The sequence below is a fragment of the Dermacentor andersoni genome, chromosome 1 (genome assembly GCF_023375885.2).
Source record: "Dermacentor andersoni chromosome 1, qqDerAnde1_hic_scaffold, whole genome shotgun sequence".
Lineage (NCBI taxonomy): Eukaryota > Metazoa > Arthropoda > Arachnida > Ixodida > Ixodidae > Dermacentor > Dermacentor andersoni.
Genome location: NC_092814.1, coordinates 235692484 through 235713107, shown reverse-complemented (window position 1 = coordinate 235713107; position 20624 = coordinate 235692484). Strand labels below are relative to the sequence as shown.

Here is a 20624-nt window from a genome sequence, read left to right as displayed (position 1 = left end):
TCAGTGTTCATTAGTGGGGAGCCTTAGGCAAGTATTTCAAAAAACGGTTCACCATGATGTCAGAAATTAGCGTCATGTCTAACATAATGCTAAATTGAAAAAAGCCAGTGTAAACATGGCGAAGTGTCATTTCACTTCTGAAGGCATTAATGATTATAAACCTTTCTTTTTTGCATTATGGTTTTGAAGAAGCCTATATACAGAGGACTTCAGAAGAGGGTACTGTATGACAAGTTGTCACCACAAAGTGACATGTTTGGAAGTTATTTTGATCGTAAGAACTGAATATAGCTTGCAGCAGCATCAAATATTCATGACTTCTAACCTGCACACCTAAGATATGTTTGTTGATGCTATTTGACAAGCGAGAGAATAAATTTTATGTAATATTGTTTTACGTGTTTCTTTGTCTAGTACTATTACACACGTCATTCTCCTGAGTACATCTTGTATATGGTTTGTGTATAAGGACTCTAAGTATGGGTACTTTATTGACCAGACATGTGCTCTACCATCCGAGTGTTCGTGCAATGCCTCTTTTGAGTGCTCATGGTCATTTTGCCAACACGTAGGCAGAGAGATTTTTAGCGGAACCACAACTGAGAAACGGCTTCTCAGTTACAGTAGATATTAGAGAGATTACAGGCAATAACATGCTTAACAAATAACAGGCATGATTATTGCGAAAAAAAATTATCCGTAACATTGTCTATAACACTTATGTCCGTTGCAGGTTGCCGCGGTGAGTCTGCTGGCTTAGCGCACTACGGCTCTTAACACTTCAAAAATATCTTTTTAGCTATATGCAGACCAATGCAAGTAGTCGCTAATTAGAGAAAGCATTCATTTACTGCAATTAGAGGAATGGAATGAATCACCTCAGCCATTTCAGTAGTGGGTATGGTCCAACTCTCACCATTCCGAGGAGTTGAAAGTAGCTGAATAATCTCCACTCCCCAGAAATGGATGGAGGGTTTCTCTCTGCAACTCTGGTATAGTCAAACCACTTGTCCTTAAAACTCTGCTGAACTTGCCACACCATGTTTGCAGCAGCCCATTGTTCAGTAATGCACTGATCCTTTCTTGTATAAATTGAGGCTTTCTTTTTCTTTCTGATCTGATATTCTGAACTAAAAAATGTCCTCATTTGACGGGGTGATTATTTGGAGCACGCCTTTTTGTTATGTAATAATGTCTGCCATGAATGTGCTAAATCTGTTCCAAATGGCCTTGGATAGGCAAAATTGCTGTGATGTAATACATGCTAGTTCTTTGTGATATGAACTAAGTGGGTATGCGGGTAAGGATGGATCGAAGACTAATAAGCGACAGATAAATACTAAAAACATGAAACATGGCTGACAGTGACAGAATGTTTATAGATGCTCTGTCTACTTTTAGAACTTTGTAAAAAAGATAGTAGGGGAAAAGCATTTCCTGGTAGCTTTTTTCCAAGAAATGTGACAAAAAAATTGAAGTAGTCATCTGTGCTTTTGCAGATGATGGTCTCCAAGCGTAAGGATGAACCTGCATATGAGCAGGCAGTCTTGACAGATGCTCATCTGCTGGAAAAAAATGCTGCCCTGGAGCAGCAGTTACAAGACATGCAGGAGATGTCAGTAGTGCTTCTGTGCCGGTTGGAAGAGCTGGCAAAATTCCTAGGGCAGCTGCTGGCCTACGACGAGACTGGATCATTGGGGTCCGTGACTCTTTCGCCAGGCATGGTGGCCAAGATACGCCAGTTCGTCGCAGACAGCAAGGAGATCTCCAACTCCTTCCACTCCATTTCACAAAGCTTTCTTGGTGAGCTCAGTGCATATATCCATGAAAGACAACTGAGCTGCTCAGTTCCTGTCTATCCACATGTAGCATTGCAGGGCTTCCTTAAATGACCATTCAGGAAACAGAAGAAAGGGGGTTAACCGAGGGGCTCAGTTTTTATAATCATATCATGAGAAGCCAACAAACAGACACCAAGGAAAACATAGGGGAAATTACTTGTACTTACGAAGTGAAAGTGAAAATTAAAATCATGACGCCTGCGGCAGAAAGGATGTTCTACATCCTCTGCCAGGGTTTGTGAGTGGTGGTGCTGGCTAACGCTCCCAAGGTTAGTTCTCGTAGTAACACGTAAATACCCAAGAAAGTTGATGGGGAAACCATGCTGCGGTAGCTCAATTGGTTAGAGCATCACACATGTAATGCAAGGACGTGGGATCGTTCCCCACCCGCGGCAAGTTGTTTTTTCATCCACTTTCATTGCCATTAATTTATCGTTTCTTTAATATAATAAGTAAGTACAAATAATTTCCCCTATGTTTTCCTTGGTGTCTTTATTTGTTGGCTTCTCATGATACATTCAGGAAACAGATAATTTGTTGTGATGTTATTGGTAATTAAGTAAAATAATAATTTACTAGAATTGTGGTCCAGCTAAAGACAAAGGACAACAGAAGCAACATATATGTTGCCTCTGTCATATGTTGCTTCTGTTGTCCCTCATCTCTAGCTGTGCCACAATTCTGGCAATTAATCAGGCATAAGCTAGCCCCAGCAACATGTTTTATAATAATAAACCTTAATTAATGTTATTAGGTGTTAATGTATTTAGGTGGCTGTTGATGATGGAGGGTTTGTGGCTGCTGACAACTTGATGTGCTATCAGTTTCAAAATGCGCAAAAAGTCGCTCTAAGGCCCACGCAGCTGCTGCAAGAAATCTCGTTTTTCTCCATGGGAAAACCTGGGGAGCACAAGGAACAACACATGCAAGAAATGTCAGTTAGTGACATCTGCCAATCTCCCTTATTTTGACACAAGTCTTAATCCCGAGTCTTAATCCCGAGATTAATCCATGAGTCTTAATCCTTGCCTTTGGTCTCGATGTATGGGGCTGTGTATAAGCTGTGGGGCTGACCTTGCCAATAACTTTGCTTCATAGTGCATTGCATCCCTGCACTTCTTAATCTGAAATAAACAGCCCCCTCCCCCCTTTCCCCCACTTCACTATCTGCCCACTGTAGAGTAAGAAGCAATGATTGCACCCTTTCTGAACATTTGACTGCATTTTTGCTTTCACCAAATCAACTTGGAATACAAGCTTCTGAGTAAAAAGTTCCCATTTTCTTGCTTAGTAACTTCAAGCAGAGGAACTGTGCAAGATAAGATTTGTTCTATTTTTCTTTAAAATAAGTGATACTTGTAGCCACTGAGGTAGCACTATGCAGTCATGGCAACCATTAGTTTATTTCTTTATACTACAGGACAAAAGCAATGAGAATTGCAACACTAACGGCATCATGATCACAAGAGGCAATCGGTGTTTTTCCTCCATTGCAATATAAAGAAGAAAGTGCTTTTAGATTGGGTTTGAATGCAAGAACTTTTCACATACAGTAAAACCTCACTATAACGAAGTTGAAGGGGGAGCCACACTTACTTCATTATATCCATTACTTTGTTAGAATGATTGTCTGGTTTTGTGGTTAACACTGGCCACCAAAAAGGATGAGGGGGCTGCTCTTAGTAACCATTTAGTAAAATGGTGCAAAATTTGCTGTGCACCATCAAAGGATTGTAAAGATAGTTTTCTGCCATGTCTTCATCAGTGAGATGACTCCTTTCTCTAATGAAATACAGCTGTTCTGCAGCTGTGAATGCTAATCGATCTTTTCCATCCTCGTGCACCCACAAATAGTTGCATTATATCGTGTTGCAGTGTTAAGCGAGCATGCCGGTCAAGTGTCGTAAGCCTACGATTTCATACAAAGCTTGTCACTGTTCACAAGCAGACACTTCTAAACAAAGAAGCATATCTTTATGCTGAAATCCAGCGACAGTCATAGTGCAAATTAAAAGACTTGCAGGAGCTCTGCCTCCCCTTGCATACAGTGACGAGCGTTGTACAAAGTTGGAGGTTTGCTACACTAGGCCGGCATGTTCAGGAAATGATAAGCTGAGCGATTGCCAAGAATATGGGCAGTGGCTGTATTTTATAAAAAGTAATTTATTTTTTTCATGCTAACTAGTTGCCGCGCCTGTGATCCCAGTGATAACGCGATAACAGCAGCACGGCTTCGTCTGAGCCAATGACAAAGGGAGAACTATTGATAAAGATAATGGATCATTATAATGTGGCCTTAGTATGCAGAGTGCTCTTGACTATGCATGTGTAGCACATTATTGCAGCCACGATTAGATGGCACAGCATGTATTGAAGAATCCTTTCTTCATCTATTGCAAGCTATGCGCTCCACTGTTTCTATTTCATTATGGCGTAATACAGTGAAATCTCGATATAACACACTTCAGGGAACCGTGGTAAATTGTTTGTTTTTCTGAGATCGTTATAGTGAAAGCCCCGAAATTAACCATTCTGCTCATCAACCCATCACTTTATAAGTTATATGAGCTATCCACAAAAACGTCATGTTGGCTCTCGACACGCGCTGTTACTATTTTTCATGCCACACACACCGCCAAAGCACCGTATAATAAGAGTGACGCGCACAAAATGCGCTGATGCTGAGAAAACTACCGACAGAAAGGTAGCTTCATTCGCCTCCAAAGAACAACGTTTCTTGCTTTTTGTTTGTTATTCACATTTCTTGCTGTGGACACCGCAACCATCTTGCTTGAGGTGGATGCCTGAACTATGCCAAAGCGCGAGTGCGTGTAAGCGATACCATCTGGAAAGTGTAAAGTGCAACTGTATAGCATCCCAGCGAGTACGGAGGTTACATTTCACTGCGCGCATAGTGAGTACGGCTCGAAAAAGAAGTGCAAAAAAGAAGGGGCGTGCGCAGAAAGAAGGGTGAAAGAAGGAAGAGACATACCTTCATTGCTAGGCAAAACTTTTCTGGGCGGAGCATGTACTTGCAAAACCTGATGCCTCCTTGCCTCTTCTCACCCGCATTCTTTTTTTTTTTTCTCAAGGGGCACCGTCTGAGGTTTTCTGAACCCATGCACAGTGATGTCCGCTCTCTACGCCTTGTCGTCTGCTAGCCTACTGTTTCGGCTGCCGTGAAGGATACATGGAAGTCTAAGAACTCTACAGATTTTGAAATATTATTTCGTAGTACTGAGGCATTATTAACATAACAAGGAAACTGAATCATGATCTTTATTCTAAAAAGTTTGGTATTCTGAAGTTTAAAGTACTGAAATATTTTTACATTGAAAGTATAAGAAGTCAGCAGGGGATTTGTGAAAAGTTAGTTAATTTGAAAAGTTTGTTAATGTGGTGTTTGTAGTAATGAGGTTTCACTGTAGTGCACAAATTTCAACCAAGGGGCCTCCACGCTGTGTGAGCAGAGTGCAGGAGTTGGCAGCATTAGTAGAGGCTGGTGAGAGGAGGGGTGGCAGCAGTGTGTGTGCATGGCCACTGACTCTACAGCTTTGGCCAGTTGGGCACATTGCCAGGTAGGCGAAATCTCTCAGTGTTCAATTGTTGGATCAGTTGAGTTGCAAGCATCATGTGACACCGGATTTCGGCCTAGTTGGTGTAAGGTAACCAGTAAACGTTCATTCTTTACTAAAAAAGTTTGTTATATCCATTTAAAAGAAATTTTGCTTTGTTAAAATAAGATTTTAAATGCACAACGTTCAATGAGCATTTCAGGGGGAATTACAATTATTCGTTAATTTGTTGTAACCCATTTTGTTATAATAATGTTTTACTGTATTCCCAAACTTAAAAATTCAACGGCGATAAATCTGGTGACCTTGGTAGATAGCTTCATCCTTACCTCTGACCCTGAAACTTGATTGAGGAACACTCAAGCTTGAATTGGAAAAGTGCTGGAACCATGTCTATGTCGGATGTTGGGCACCACACTTTTCAAAATGTACTTAAAGTATTTTTTTTTAATTCTACTACTAAAGTAGAGAGTGAGAATATGGCCTTCAATAATCCTGCACCACGCATTCGCTGCCCATCTCACTGAATGCTTGTATTAGTGTAGACATATGGATTGGTATCACACTATACTCAATCTCGCAAGTAATTTGCAGCGCTGCCAAAGGTACGAGGTGTACGCAGGCAACATCTTTGTGCAGCGGAATATACTAGTTCCAGGTGTAACTGTCTTATTTTGGCTGGAATAGTTGGTTTTATTTTTGCTTTGTACATGATGTATGACAGCGATACGTTGCACGTTAGGCCCTTTCGGCATGCATATCATATAGTGTGAATCAGTGTGGCAGTTAGTGCCGCTAATCGTAATAGCCGCCCTAACCATGGTAACATTAACAGGGTGCCTACCAACTGGGAAAACCGGGAATTCTCAGGGAATATTAAGGTAGTCTGGAAATACTCAGGGAAAACTCAGGGAATTTGTGCTTCTCTCATGGAAAATTAGCTGTAATTTTATTGTAAGGGAACAAAAGTCTCTGTAATGCTGGCTCGAGTAAGAGAGAGGAATCGCAACGAATTGTCTTTGACACCATGTCATCGGCTGGAGGAATTGCCAGTGTACACTCAACAGCCGACTTACCAGATGCCCGATAATTCGGACGGCTTCGCAGCACTACCACGTACCCCATAGAACGTCTCTGAAAACGTATCTGAAATTTTGGACGCAAGAACCCTTCGCCGTCCGATTTTCCGGACTTTTTGCCATGACCGAAAGTCCGAAACTGCGTTAATCAAAGCCACCACCGCTGCAGTTTTGATTGCCTCACCGCCTCGAACCGGCGCTCGCACGCAGATCCGATGGCAGTCGTAGCCACCACCATTGCAACACTAGGCCTAGCTGCTTCGACGTTCGCTATTAAGCTTCTTGCCGTTAGGTGCGGTGTTTTTCATTGAAAGAATTGCCACTGTCAGCAATGGCACCGACTCCGCCTTTGTGGTCATCGCTATTTCGTGGCTTCGACGCTGGGAAAGCACAATGCGTTGCCTAAAGCCAGTTTCCAAAAGTTAGTTTTGCCTTAATACAGTTGTGCCATGTGGTGAAGCATACGCAAATATATTATTACGATATCATCGAGCGATGCTCAAGGGACGAGCCGCCGCAAGAATGACGACGAAGTGGGTCTGTGCCCTTGGCGCGAGCGAGTGTCAGCCTGGCGGTCTGGCTCCAGTGTAAATAGCCTGTAAATAGCCTCTTTCATCTGTGTCTTTCCGCACATAACATTCTGGTGGTCAGCAATCCCCGTCCTCACCACGGAACACCGGAGTGGTTGGTACATCGAGCTTGTCACCATGCCTCCCGGTGACGAGACTGCCTCTGCAACGGCTTCGGCTTGTCCGACTGCTCCAGTCATCACGGTTTCCCAACATCGCGACCCTGGTGTGTTCTCTGGCCTGGAGGGAGAGGACATTGATGAATGGATCAAGCTCTATGAACACGCCAGTGCTAATAACAGGTGGGACCCAATGATCATGCTCGCCAATGTCATCTTATATCTCGGCGGCACCCCACGCGGGTGGCACCAAAACGCATGATGATGAGATAAGCATTTGGGACAGTTTCAAAGAAAAGCTCAGGGAACTGTTTGGCGACCCCATTGGGCGCAAGGCTGCCGCGAGAAAGGCTCTTGCATCTCGTACATCTACAGGGCTGTACGTTTCATACATCCTCGACGTCTTGGCTCTATGCCGCAAAGCTGACGATACTATGTCTGAAGCAGATAAAGTGTCGCATGTGCTAAAAGGCATCGCCGACGATGCTTTCAATTTGCTGGTTTTTGGCCATGTCTCTACTATCGACGCCATCATCAAAGAATGCCGTCGCCTTGAACAAGCTAAGAACCGCCGTATCACACATCACATCACGCGGCTACCCAACACTGCTGCTACGTCCACATGTGAGGGTCGACCGCGTCAGACCACCCCCTGTGACGACGTAACCCGTATTGTTCGCCGCGAGCTTGAGGCCGCCCTTTCGCCAGCTTTCTCCGCAACGCCTCCCGATCCACCAGCAACCACGATTGCGATGATTCAGGCCGTTGTCAGACAGGAATTTGAGAACATGGGTCTCAACTCTGTGTGTTCGTCGTCTCCACCCATGGTTCCCCAGTTCTCTAGCAGCCCTCCTCGTCCCCGGCAGTCCTTTTCTGCCATACCTCGCCGCAGCCGTCCGAATGGCGTACCCCTGATGACAGGCCAATCTGCTTCCACTGTTGTCGCATCAGCCACGTCACTTGTCACTGCTGCAACCGATGGCCACCACCTCCTCGGACATACACCGCCGCTTATTCCCGCTCCTTTGGACCTTCTGTTCCCTATGCCTCCCGCCATGAACCCACTGCCGCTGGTGCTCCTGCCCTGAACCTTCGCTACAGCCGCTCGCCCTCACCTCGATGCCATCAGTCTCGTTCGCCCCAACCCCGTCGCTTCTCTCCGCCGCCTATCGCCTCCCGGATCCAGCCGGAAAACTAGGCACTGCAGCTTCTGGAGGTGAAGCTGCGTTGTCCACCCTGCCCTCAAATCCTCTGCTTACGTTACCTACGAACCAAAACCTTCTTGACGTTGACGTTGATGGCTATCCTGTCACGGCACTCATCGATACAGGAGCACATCTTTCTATTATGAGTGCTGCCTTCTGACGACGACTGAACAAGCTCCTCACCCCAGTTGGCACGTGTTAGCATCGCCGGCCGCCACATTCCTGTCTTCTTCACCGTGATTGCTCATTGCCCCCACGACCTCATTCTCAGCCTCGATTTTCTCTCCACGTATTCTGCTCTTATTGACTGTTCTGCCAGTACCATTCGCCTTGAGTTGCCGATTCTCGCAGAACCTTCTGACGCACCCCAGTGCCGCCTACGCCCCGCCGGCTTCATTCACCTGCCGCCGAAGTCAATAGCCTATATTGAACTTTTGTCTTCCCCTCCAGTCCCTGATGGCGAGTACCTCATCACACCTCTGCCCGACATTCCACTACAGTATGACGTTACCGTGCCTCACGGTATACTTACTATTACTGCGAACCGCACTTTCATGCCTATCTTTAACTTTGGATTGGCAAAGCAAATTCTACCGCAACGTATTTGCCTTGCCAACGTTGATTGTCTCGGCGACCATCACGTGGCAACTTTATCGACTGATGCTTCTTGCGAGCTTAGCAGACCCATCGTGCCAGCCTCGGCCGCCGATCCCAAGATACAGAAAATGGTTGCGACGGACCTGTCTTCTGCGCAGGCTGAAGACGTTTACCAAGCATTATCGTCCTACCGAGATATTTTCGACTTCGACGATCGCCCTTTAGGCCAGACGCTCGCGGTCAAGCATCGGATTCTTACTGGCGATGCTGCTACTATTCACCGATGACCGTATCGAGTTTCTGCGTCCGAACACTGAGTAATTCAAAGTGAAGTGAACAAAATGCTAGATAAAAACATCATTGAGCCTTCTTCGAGTCCCTGGGCGTCTCCTGTAGTGTTGGTTAAGAAGAAGGATGGCACGTGGTGCTTCTGTGTAGACTACTGTCATCTGAACAACATTGCTAAGAAGGACGTCTACGCGCTCCCACGTATAGATGACGCCCTTGACTGCCTCCACGGTTCCAGCTATTTCTCTTCTATTGATCTTCGTTCTGGATACTGGCAGATTGCTGTTGACGATATGGACAGAGAAAAAACCGCGTTCATCACACCTGATGGCCTATACCAATTTAAAGTAATGCCGGTTGGATTATGCAACGCCTCTGCCACCTTTGAGTGTATGATGGACTCCTTGCTCCGAGGTTTCAAATGGTCCACATGTCTCTGCTACCTCAACGACGTCATCGTCTTCTCGCCCATGTTCGACACTCACCTTGAGCGTCTTAACAGCTATACTTTATGTATTTTGAAAGGCGAAGCTGCAACTTAACTCGTCCGAATGTCGTTTCGGCCGCCACCAAATTACTGTTCTGGGCCACCTCGTTGACGCTTCCGGAGTACAGCCTGATCCCGACAAAACTCGCGCTGTCCGAGACTTTCTGGTTCCGAAGACAGCCGCAGACGTTCGAAGTTTTGTAGGGCTATGCTCGTACTTTCGTTTTGTTCAAGATTTTGCGGCAATTGCTAGACCCCTTACTAATCTTTTGAAGAAAGGCATACAATTCTCGTAGGGTACTGCAGAAGCCGCCGCCTTCTCTCGTCTCGTCACTCTTCTCTCCTCACCACCCATTCTCGCCCACTTCGACCCTGATGCCCCTACAGAATTGCGTACAGACGCCAGCGGTCATGGCGTAGGTGCCGTCTTAGCCCAGCGTCAGCGTGGCCAGGACTGCATTATTGCTTATGCGAGCTGCCTCCTCGCACCATCGGAGCGCAACTATTCCATTACGGAACGTGAATGCCTTGCTGTAGTCTGGGCCGGTGCGAAGTTCCGTCCTTACCTTTACGGTCGCCCTTTTACCGTAGTCACTGACCATCATGCTCTCTGCTGGCTCTCATCGCTAAAAGATCCTGCAGGCCGGCTTGGTCGATTGGCTTTGAGGCTACAATAATTTTCATATTCCGTGGTGTACAAGTCTGGCCGCCTGCACCAAGACGCTGACAGCTTGTCGCATTACCCCTTTGACGACCCTGATTCCTCCAATATTACCAGTGCTGCTTGCGTATTCTCTGTACCGCAGCTGCTTCATTTCGCCGACGAGCAACGTCATAATGCCTACATTAGAACACTCATGACCGTTTTGAACACTCTCCGGTCGATGCCACTCTACACCTCTTCTGCCTCTGCGACGGTACTCTGTACCGTCGTAACCTTCATCTGGACGGCTCTGAGTTCCTACTTGTCATACTTAAACACCTCCATTCAACCGTTCTAGAAGAGCTTCACAACGCACCAATGGCAGGACACCTCGGCGTATCTCGAACCTATGACCGTGTACGTCGCCGTGTTTTCTGGCCGGGCCTTGCCCGTTCCGTACGACGTTACGTCGCCGCTTGTGAACTTTGCCAACGACGCAAGAAGCCTTCCCAGCTCCCCGCTGGTTACCTGCAGCCTCTCGACGTCCCTGCTGAGCCCTTCCGTCGTGTTGGCTTAGACCTTCTCGGCCCATTTCCGGAATCTACATCAGAAAACTAGTGGGTTGCAGTCGCGGTGGACTACGCGACCCGCTAAGCCGTAACCTGCGCTCTTCTGACCAGTTGCGCAACTGATGTGGACTTCCTTCTACGTGATACGATTTTGATGCATGGTGCTCCGCGTCAATTGCTAACAGACCGTGGCCGTACGTTTTTGGCCAAGGTCATTGACGACATCATGCATGCCTGCTCAATACAGCATAAATTTACCACCTCCTACCACCCTCAAACAAACGGCCTCACTGAGCATTTGAACCGCACCCTTACAGACATGCTATCCAAATACGTTTCAGACGACCACCGCGACTGGGACCAGGCTCTACCTTACATTACCTTTGCGTACAACTCTTCCCGTCTCGAAACTGCTGGCTTTTCGCCTTTTTACCTCTTGTATGGCCGTGAACCGGCGCTACCACTGGACACTGTGCTTCCATCCACCACAGCTTCAACTAGCGCTTATGCCCGTGATGCTATCGCCCATGCTGACCATGCTCGCCAACTTGCGCGTGCTCGTCTACAAGTCTCTCAAGGCAAACAAAAGCAACGCTACGACCTCCGTTATCTTGATGTCCATTTTGTGCCCAGCACCCTCGTGTTGCTTTGGTCACCATCGCATAAAGCTGGCCTTTGTGAAAAACTGCTTTCCTGCTACACAGGCCCATATCGCGTGCTCTGCCAAGTGACCGATGTCACCTATGAAATTGTTCTAGCCACGCCCACTACGTCCTCCACTGTGACAACCAGTGACATTGTCCACGTCGCCCGACTCAATCCCTACAACTCTCCACGTGCCTTGAATATTTAACAGCACCGTGACGGCGCTGTTGCCACCGGGAGGTAGTATTACGATATCATCGAGTGATGCTCAAGGGACGAGCCACCGCGAGAACGACGACGAAGTGGGTCTGTGCCCTTGGCGCGAGCGAGTGTCGGCCTGGCCTTCTGGCTCCAGTGTAAATAGCCTGTAAATAGCCTCTTTCATCTGCGTCTTTCCACATGTAACAATATATTGCGGTGAAGCCTAACAAGTGTGGGAAGAGGCAATTCTTACGGGACACATTATGTTGAGACAAAGCACAACAAAAACGAGGATAAGAGAAGGAAACGAAGACTCAGTGCTAGTTATGTAGTACCAACTAGCCCACCAGTCTGTTCCCTTGAACACATTATGTATTCCTTAATTATACACACACGCACCCATCATCTCCTGTCACAGTAGGAGCACCGATATGCCTAATAAGTGTACTCGCAGGCCTTCAGAGCTTTTTCCGATATGCCTGTGGCGATTTAAACCGATAAGGGCAATAAAAGACATGCATTCTTTTATTCGAAGTGCCCAATTTTTCAGATGTTTTCGCGGCCCCTTGGGAGTTCGAAAAATCGGATGTTGACTGTACAACTGACCAACAGGATGCTTCAAATGGTCCATGGGGCGAATGCGTGGCAGAAGGAGGACGAGAACACAGACGACCTAGGCATTGAGGAATGAACGGGAAAGGAAGCGTGCCATCGCTTCTTTCAAGGAGCTTGAGCTCAAAAAACAAAGTGGTGGCTGACGCTGAGATGCAGGTGACCATTATCCAAACCAAATAAACACTTAAAAGCAGTGAAACGCAACACTGAGGCGTTGTGCGCGGGCTGAGAGTATGTCAGGACAGTTGAGGTTGACTTTCCAGCTGCTGAGAGAGAATCTCACTTGTTACAAAGTTTGGGCCTCATACCAATGAGCTTGCTATAAGTTGATAGAAATAGCTCATATTTGAAAATATTTGCTTCTGTATGCATCTCCTATTTATTGTTGTTTCAGAATGCTCAAATCAATTTGCAATGGGTTTTACCATTTTTTTTAAATATTTTATTCGCTGCGCATTTCACTAACACCTGCCTTCTGTTTTCTTTTGGAGCAAAATAAATGTAGCTCCTTACTATTCTAACTGGATTAAGTCATCGTTTTTTTTTCAACATGCTTGCTAGGAGTGACAGCATTGAGCGACATGGTGTCAGCCCATCTTTACATTTTCTTGCATTTTACAAATTTCTGGGTCACTCAGGGAATTTTGCAAAGGCACTCGGGGAAAACCTGGAACACTTGGGGAATTTGGAAATGTCAACTTGGTAGACACCCTGAACATAGCAACATGCTAGCACCCGTACAACCCAAACTGCCTGCTTCGATCCGAATTCATGCCTGTTACCGGCTCTCTGCCCTGACAGCAAGAAATAAATGGCCAAATTTGCAGTCGCTTGAATCTCATTTTGCACTTAGGGCAAAACATTAGGCATGTTTTATCATTGTTATCGAGATCAGCTGCTGGTTTTGATGCTGCTAGGACTACAGAGCCATAGAAATGGTTTGATTTCCAGTTAGCAGATGGTGCCACAGCATTAGCACTGGTGATGCATTGACAACACAGAATGCTATAAAGATCTAATTGTTCACTGCTTCATTAATTTACTGCTACACTCAGTATACATGATGATAGTGGCAAGCATGTACCAAATAGGCACTAGAAGATGATGCAGCTTGGGTGCACAATTATACACTTAGCCCTTACTACTGGCTAAGGAGATAGCAACAAACTACTGAGAAAGCGTGTATATGAATCGAAACCCTTCTGTCACATTCATGTAAACAGAGCTTATTGTTACAACGCCATAACATTTGTTGTGTGAATTCACCAACCGTGAAGCATGTATCTTCAGGATGGCAAGCAGATGCTGGACAGACGATGTGGCGTGGATGAACACATCTTGAGAGCCATTTGGCCTTCCTATTGGCTAAGGAGTCCGTCAGCTTCCACAGTGCTGCAGATAACTACTAAGATAAAGTATAGTAGTGTACACTGTACACTGTGCAAGTTAACATAGAAATTCCTACAAAAGTGCACCTCATCAGTCCAAGGAACATTCTGTGATCCTGGGCATGATGTAGCATGCATTCGATAGATAACTGTGCCTGGAAAAAGCCTTCAAAATGGAAGTTCTACTTTTTCCAGAGCTCCTTGTGATTTCTCTTACGCTTGCCCAGATTAATGCTGGCCTACACTAGAACAACTATGGCCACATTCTCACTTTTGTTGGCAGGACACTTTCCTTTCTGAACGGGGACAGACCCTATGGAATGGAAATAGTTGAAGACAGTCCTGAACATGGCACGAGCAGGCAGGCGGTGATTTTGATGTTTGGTCATACCGTGGAGTAATGAAGCAATGTGTGTGTCTTCTTGAGGCCTTCACTTGGGCGGCCATGGTGTTTACCTTTCCAGCTACTGAAAACGTATCTAGTAGTACTGCAGCTGCACTGTTGACTTCTGTTAATTTGATCTGAACAGGGTTGCAATATTTAGCGGATTCTGCTAAAAATGTTGATAAGAATGAGTCTGATTGAGAGTTCTGGTTCTGCATTTCGATGTAATTGGTAATTGCACCACCTTAAGCATTTAGGTAATTTGAGGGAGCTCTGTATGGTTCCATATGTAAGGTATCAACTACATGTCCAGTTCCACTTGATGGCATGCCTGTAGAAATTTTTCTGTACTCATTTCAGTGACTGGACAAAAAGGTGGAATTGGTTCAGTATCAGGTTTTTCCGATGCTTCTAATGAAAGCAATTTTAATAGAGATTACGAAGATGCTAAGAATGCAGACAAAGTACATGCTCACACTTGACTGATGTGTTTGTGCTTTGCACAAACAAGCTTGAAGTGCTCCCAATTAATGATATAATTGGAGAATACTTATTGTACTGTAACCATATGGTTGTTGCAAGATGTGTGCTTAGCGAAGCGTTGCATTTTTTCATAATGGCTGCATTCAGAGGAGGGAGATTATAGTCATAGCCCATGGTGCACTCTCGAAAAATTAAACTTCAATTATTATGTCATTCAGTGTTTTTTACGTATGTTCTCGTTGCAGGTTCTGACACAAGCAGTGTTCTGAGTGATCAGCTGTCAAAGAGAGGTTCACTGGACAAAACTATGCAGTCCTTCTTATCTCTTTCAAGAAAGTATGTTTCACACTGACATTTAATTTGTTAAGTGCTATTAGTGTGTGATTACGCTTAGCTCTTTCTTATTTTTATTTCGTAGAAGTAAAGACGTGGCTGCTTTCGTGAATAAGCCACCGACACCAATGGGCAAACTGGATCTCAAGATGATCCCACCTTCTCCTGAAGATTTTGCCTTCATGGAAGATGAGCTGAAAATGTATGTGTTCGTAGTTTAAAGTTATGCACTAGCACCTCAAATGACTTGAAATTTTTGTTATGGCATTAATTTTAACAAGTTCACTGTGGCATGGGTCACGACAGTTAGTCCTCCTGTGCGGATGTGCAAGGTGTTCCTGCAGTACGCAAGTAAAGGCTTTGCTAGAAATCAAAGGAGAGTGAAAATTCTTGTTGCTTCTGATTTGACGACTTGTGGTACCAGCCCTCCGCAGCTTGAGGTAGTTTCAAAGAAGCACAACTCCCCGGTGACTCACAGGTGGGTCACGACGTACCTGAGAAATATGACTAGTGACCCACTGGTAGGTCATCCCGAACTGGAATCTGGACTTCAAAAATTGTCACAGTGAATGTGTTAATGCATGATTTACTGGCATCAGCAAAGAAGTTCAAAGGCTGGATATTCATAATTGAAGTAGTGTATTTGCATACCACTTTTACCTGCAGTCCACATTAACAAATGAAAGAAAGCTTTTCTAACAATATATTTAGGCATCTAATAATAAAGGAAAATTTACCACTCTTGGGTCCCTGAATGGCACCTCTGTGTAGTTGCAGTTTCCAAGAAAAATATATTTTTAAAGGCTGTTTGGCACATTAAAACAGAAGTCTGGTTACTGTGTTCTGCAACACTTTCAGAAATGGTAATGGCATTTTCAGAGTTGGTTTCAGAAGTAGGGATTTCTCTGAGCCATTTCTGATGCATCTACTCTCATATTGAACGTAGAATTTTTTCCAAGCCTTTTCTTCTGTGTGTACATTTTCAAAAATGAGACTCCCTTTATTGTGCAAAATTTTGTTTTAGGTAAAATAAATGGTATAACTGGTCAGCTGAATGCGACGACCTAAAGTGAGAAAACATGGCTTGCTTATTTTGTGCCTGAAGTCGTAACAAACATAGGGGAGAGCCGGGGGGAATGGGACACTTTCCATGAATATATTTTTATTTGTTTATTTTGAATGCAAGCAGATGTTAGATGGCTTACAATAGAGACCTAAATACCGTGTTACGTACGTTTTCCCGGCACCAACGTTTGCAATTGAAAACATAAAAAATGACCCAATAGAGTTATGCTCATTTTTTACCAGTTCATACGTTCCTGTAAAACACAATATTTCAGCACCAACGGTCAGTACGCTGTCAAACTGCTATCGTATGGTTCATTTCCCGACCACTAGATCTCATGTAAACAAGAAAATGCACGAGGCGCGTGCGCGATCGAGAACAGTGTATAGCTGCCCACCGCAGCAGCTTCACCACAATACTCTCCTGCCCGTCGCATGTAAAAACGCCGGCGCGCACTTAGTTTCTCATTTCAGTACCAGCAAATCTTCTCCGGGATCGTCGCTCGTGGCATTCACAGCTAACAGCACCAATCCTATTAAAGGGACGCTAGAGGCAATACATGCAAGCTAAAGTGATAGATTAGTGCTCGAGAATTTCTAAGGCATCTAAATTATCGGAAACAGATCCTTACTAATAGAGAAATTGAGGTAAATGCAGGACATGATTAGGGACTCCCCCGGGACATTCAAGCACTTGCCCGATGACGAAAGCACTCCTCGGTTAAATTCTGTCTCTAGTACTCAACTACTCGTTGCAAAAGACATCCTTGTATTGTATTATAAGATGAAATAAAATCTACTTGCTCAGTTCTATTTCATTTTTAGAAAAAAGAATTCGTTGAAATTATCGTTGACAACGACACGGGCGGTCAAAAGGTTTCGTTTTTGCTCGACTCTGCGCCGCCCATGCTTTCGCATTTCACTACTTTCCTGATGGTATAGTGCTTTGCTGGTTTTGCTGGCTCGGAAACTCGCACAAACTGCAAGTAGCAGAGAATTCAACTTCCATGGGATGTCACGCGATGCGCGAATGGTTCACACCACTTGGCCAAAAAGCAGCTGCAGCGGCGAATCCACCGCTCTTTCTGGCACAGTCTGTTGGACGCTGTTTTACTCACAGACGGCAGCAAAGGGTGGTGATGGCGTATGCAACGTCACCACTCCCCCGGTCAGGTGGCGGGAATTCTGAATTTCAAAAAAGGTATTCGGACCCTTCAGATGCAATTTTCTCGTAAACTAAGTCTTTTCTTCGCATGAAACAAGCATTGCGATGTTTCTGGAATGGTATGTAAACAGTCAACGCCGACTGTTTCACCTTGCCCGACACCGACGCCGGGCAAGGTGAAACTTGAGCACCTATAGATGCCTTGCTGGTGACCATTACTGTTTTATACGCTTCATAGCTGTATTTGTATTTTCAATCATTTCCAGTTTATTTTAAATTCCTGACTATTGAAAAGCCTGTAAAGGAGGTTTATTTGGGTTGTAGAGCAGCAGCGAACTGGGTATGAGCCATGCGATGGCAATGGGGCTTTTAAACATCCTGATCTTCTTCCTCACAAGCCCAGTTTTTATTAGCAGCAACAAGCCACAAAACAATAAAGTGGGTGATAACAGAAGAAATTAGTAAAGGGAAAATAAATTTTCCCTGTGGTTTTTTGGGCTTCATTTTCAGTTTGTTAGTTATTGTTGCAGTTAAGTACTCTTTTAGTCTGCCTTGTAAGGTATCTCTCATGCTGCACATAACTGCAGACATTGCACTTGACTGAGGGATAAGTTCAACATATTCAACAAGCACATTTATTACCATGGATGCCTATTGTTCCCAGTTTGTTAAGCTTTTTGTGTTTGATGTCTTGGGTAAACTCAACCTTGACATGTAAAGCAGCGATCCACTGCAGTGGCTATGTAGCTGCAATGTTCTGCTGCTAAGCATGTGGCCTCTGATACAATTCCCCACTACTGCATTTCTGTTTCAGTGGAAGTGAAACGTAAAACACCTATGTACTGAGACTTAGGTGCACATTATATACCGAAACCTAGGTGTCCAAATGGTCAAAGTAAATCTGGAGTTTTCCGCTACAGTTACCTTCGCAGTGCAGCTTTGGGACATAAAATTTGTCAATGCAATGGCGTTCATAATAAGCATGTCAGTGTGTTACGTGCTGCTAGATCTTTACTATTTCAAAGATGAGTTGAAAATTGCATGCCGTTGTGAAATTATGAAAATATTCCTTGTAAAAAAACATATTTCTTGCTTATTCATTTTTGTAACATACGATTTAGTCCAAAGCGTCATGATCCTATTGTCTTGTATCATTATTCTGGAGACACATTGAAGCCATGTCTTGCACAATAACTCGGTAACTTTATTTATATGCTTCTGCTGCACATCACCAGATTGCGAGACCGAGTGGAGCAGCAGCAGAGTGAGATCTCGACCCTTACTAGGCGTCTGGAGGAAGAGTGTCCCGAGAGGGCATCGTCAGCAACTGGAGGTAGGTGCCCTTCACGTCGCCATCCTGGCACACCAGCATCTCTCTGTGAAGGGGAGGACACAGATGCATCCTGGCGTTATCAGGACCAGGTAGTTCTGGTGCAAGCCAGTGACAGTGATGACATCCTACTCCTGCTGAATGAGAGGGGCCTTCCCGAGAATGTCTACCTGCGGAGCACTTGGCAAAAGCAAGCCCTGAATAACACAGACTGCTCCAACCTCCCAGCAGTGGCTTCAGCTGTAGCTGCAGAAGAGGCTGATGCAGATGCAGACTACTCCTCTTCTTCATCTCCTTCCTTGCTGCGATGGAAAGACTCCCACAATTCGGCTTTGGAAAACAATGCACCACAAGAGCCCCTAGTGCCCATTGGCCGTTTCCAGTGCTGGTCTTCAGATTCAGACATATGGTCAGAGCCAGATCGTAGTGTCTCTGAGCAGCGAATGGGTGGTGTCTGCCACAAAGAGTGGAGCAAGCAGCCACGTAGGTCACCCAAGGAGGCAAGAAAGGCTGTTGTTGGTGGACGGCAGGAGCCAGGCTCAGACACAGGTGTCAAGAAAGCCAAGGACACTTTGCCTGATGTGTCCCGAGGGAAACGGCTCAGCTGCCCAACAGCAGATGGAGGTAGTCGAGGGGGTGGGGATGTCATGTTTGCACAAGCCTGCTGCACTGCCTTGAGGGAATGCTAGTGACTTGTTTACCTGCGTCTGTATTTCCTAGAAGCTTTGTTTTCTTTTTGGTTTGCTGCCATGTACTTGGTTGCCCTCCACTGATTAACTTCTGGTTTTCACATGCCTGTACAAGGAAGTTGCAGGCACTCTTTATTTCTGTTTGCAGTCAGTTGCTTACCTATTGTTTGGTTACCAATGCTTGAGACATTGTGCTTCAGTTGTGATTCCCCATGTGGAGCAAAGTAAGCATGACTGGATGATGAAAATGGTTCTCACTAATTATGTGACCTGGCAACCCGATTAGCAAAGCTTGTGTTGTGATGCGATGTTTAAGGGTACCGCCTTTGTTACTACTTAAATTGCCTGTACAGCTACTCCGTAGATGCATGAAATAGCTGGACTCTTGCAGTGCATTTTAAGTACATTCAGTGTTGTCATCCATGTATGGCCAGTAAGGAGATTGTGCTTAATTGTTCAGAGGTGCTTAATTGTATCAAGATGTACTCCAAGATATGAATACATGCTTACTGAAAAACATTTCAGCAACCTTTTAGATAGCTTTCTCTGTGAGAGCTGCACCTCAGGTTTTCAGCTGGAGAAGGAGTTCATTATGAAATAAAAAGCTAAGGTCCGGGTGGTGGGCGGTGGAGGGGGCTGGAAGGGAGGATCACCACACTGTGTCAAGCTGCTCAGCACAGCCAAGTTCTAACAAGCCTCCAGCCATACTTAATCTGTATGTCATTGCTTATCGGGGGGGGGGGGATAAAATGGTATAGTAATTTTTTTATTTAATTAATGGCTACATTAAATCATATCATAAGAGTTACATTCCAGTAAAGTGATTTTTTTTTTTAATGTTGCTTGTCTTGCATTTATGTGATTACCTATGCTGACATTAGCTGCATGGTCGTTTACCTGTTGCTGCTTTTCTGCATGATTATTTATTTTAAACTTAGTGTGTCATTTTATGGGCGTCTGCTGTACAAAGACTGGTGAAACTTGTCAACAAAAATGTGTCTCTGTGGAAAATTTTCCTTTCATATTCCACGCATCGTAATCACTGCATTTATAAAGCTCTTAAAGGCCAACTGCAACAAAATTTTTGACCCCGTAAGAAGCCCTGTTTCAGATAATTTAGACCTGCAGTAGCCTCTGTGCAAAATCTTGCGCTTGAAATACAGGTCAATGGGTCATGAAGAGCTCACAAAAATTGATGTTTTCCATACCGAAACTGAAAAAAAAAAAAAAATGCCGTCATTATCGCCTGGTGGAAGTGACGTACAGTGAAGAATGTGGAGAACCAGTGCCTGTGCTGCCTGCTTTCCCAAGGCCTCCTCGTGAGGAGGATATGGCTTTCCTTACTTCTATTCC

The 20624-nt window shown here is 44.9% G+C and overlaps 1 protein-coding gene across 6 annotated transcripts in view; it reads left to right on the top strand.

Annotated features, from left to right (window-relative positions):
* Positions 1–20624, top strand: part of LOC126547922 (uncharacterized) — a 289018-nt gene that overhangs the window by 147602 nt on the left and 120792 nt on the right. For 5 of the 6 annotated variants that reach the window (XM_055063464.2, XM_055063465.2, XM_050195977.3 and 2 more), the window contains 4 exons: positions 1500–1803; positions 14935–15025; positions 15108–15224; positions 18488–19206. In XM_055063464.2, the coding sequence (XP_054919439.1) occupies positions 1500–1803; positions 14935–15025; positions 15108–15224; positions 18488–19206 (1231 nt within the window). The remainder of the gene's footprint in view (positions 1–1499; positions 1804–14934; positions 15026–15107; positions 15225–18487; positions 19207–20624) is intronic. The other variant, XM_055063466.2, reaches the window with a different exon arrangement.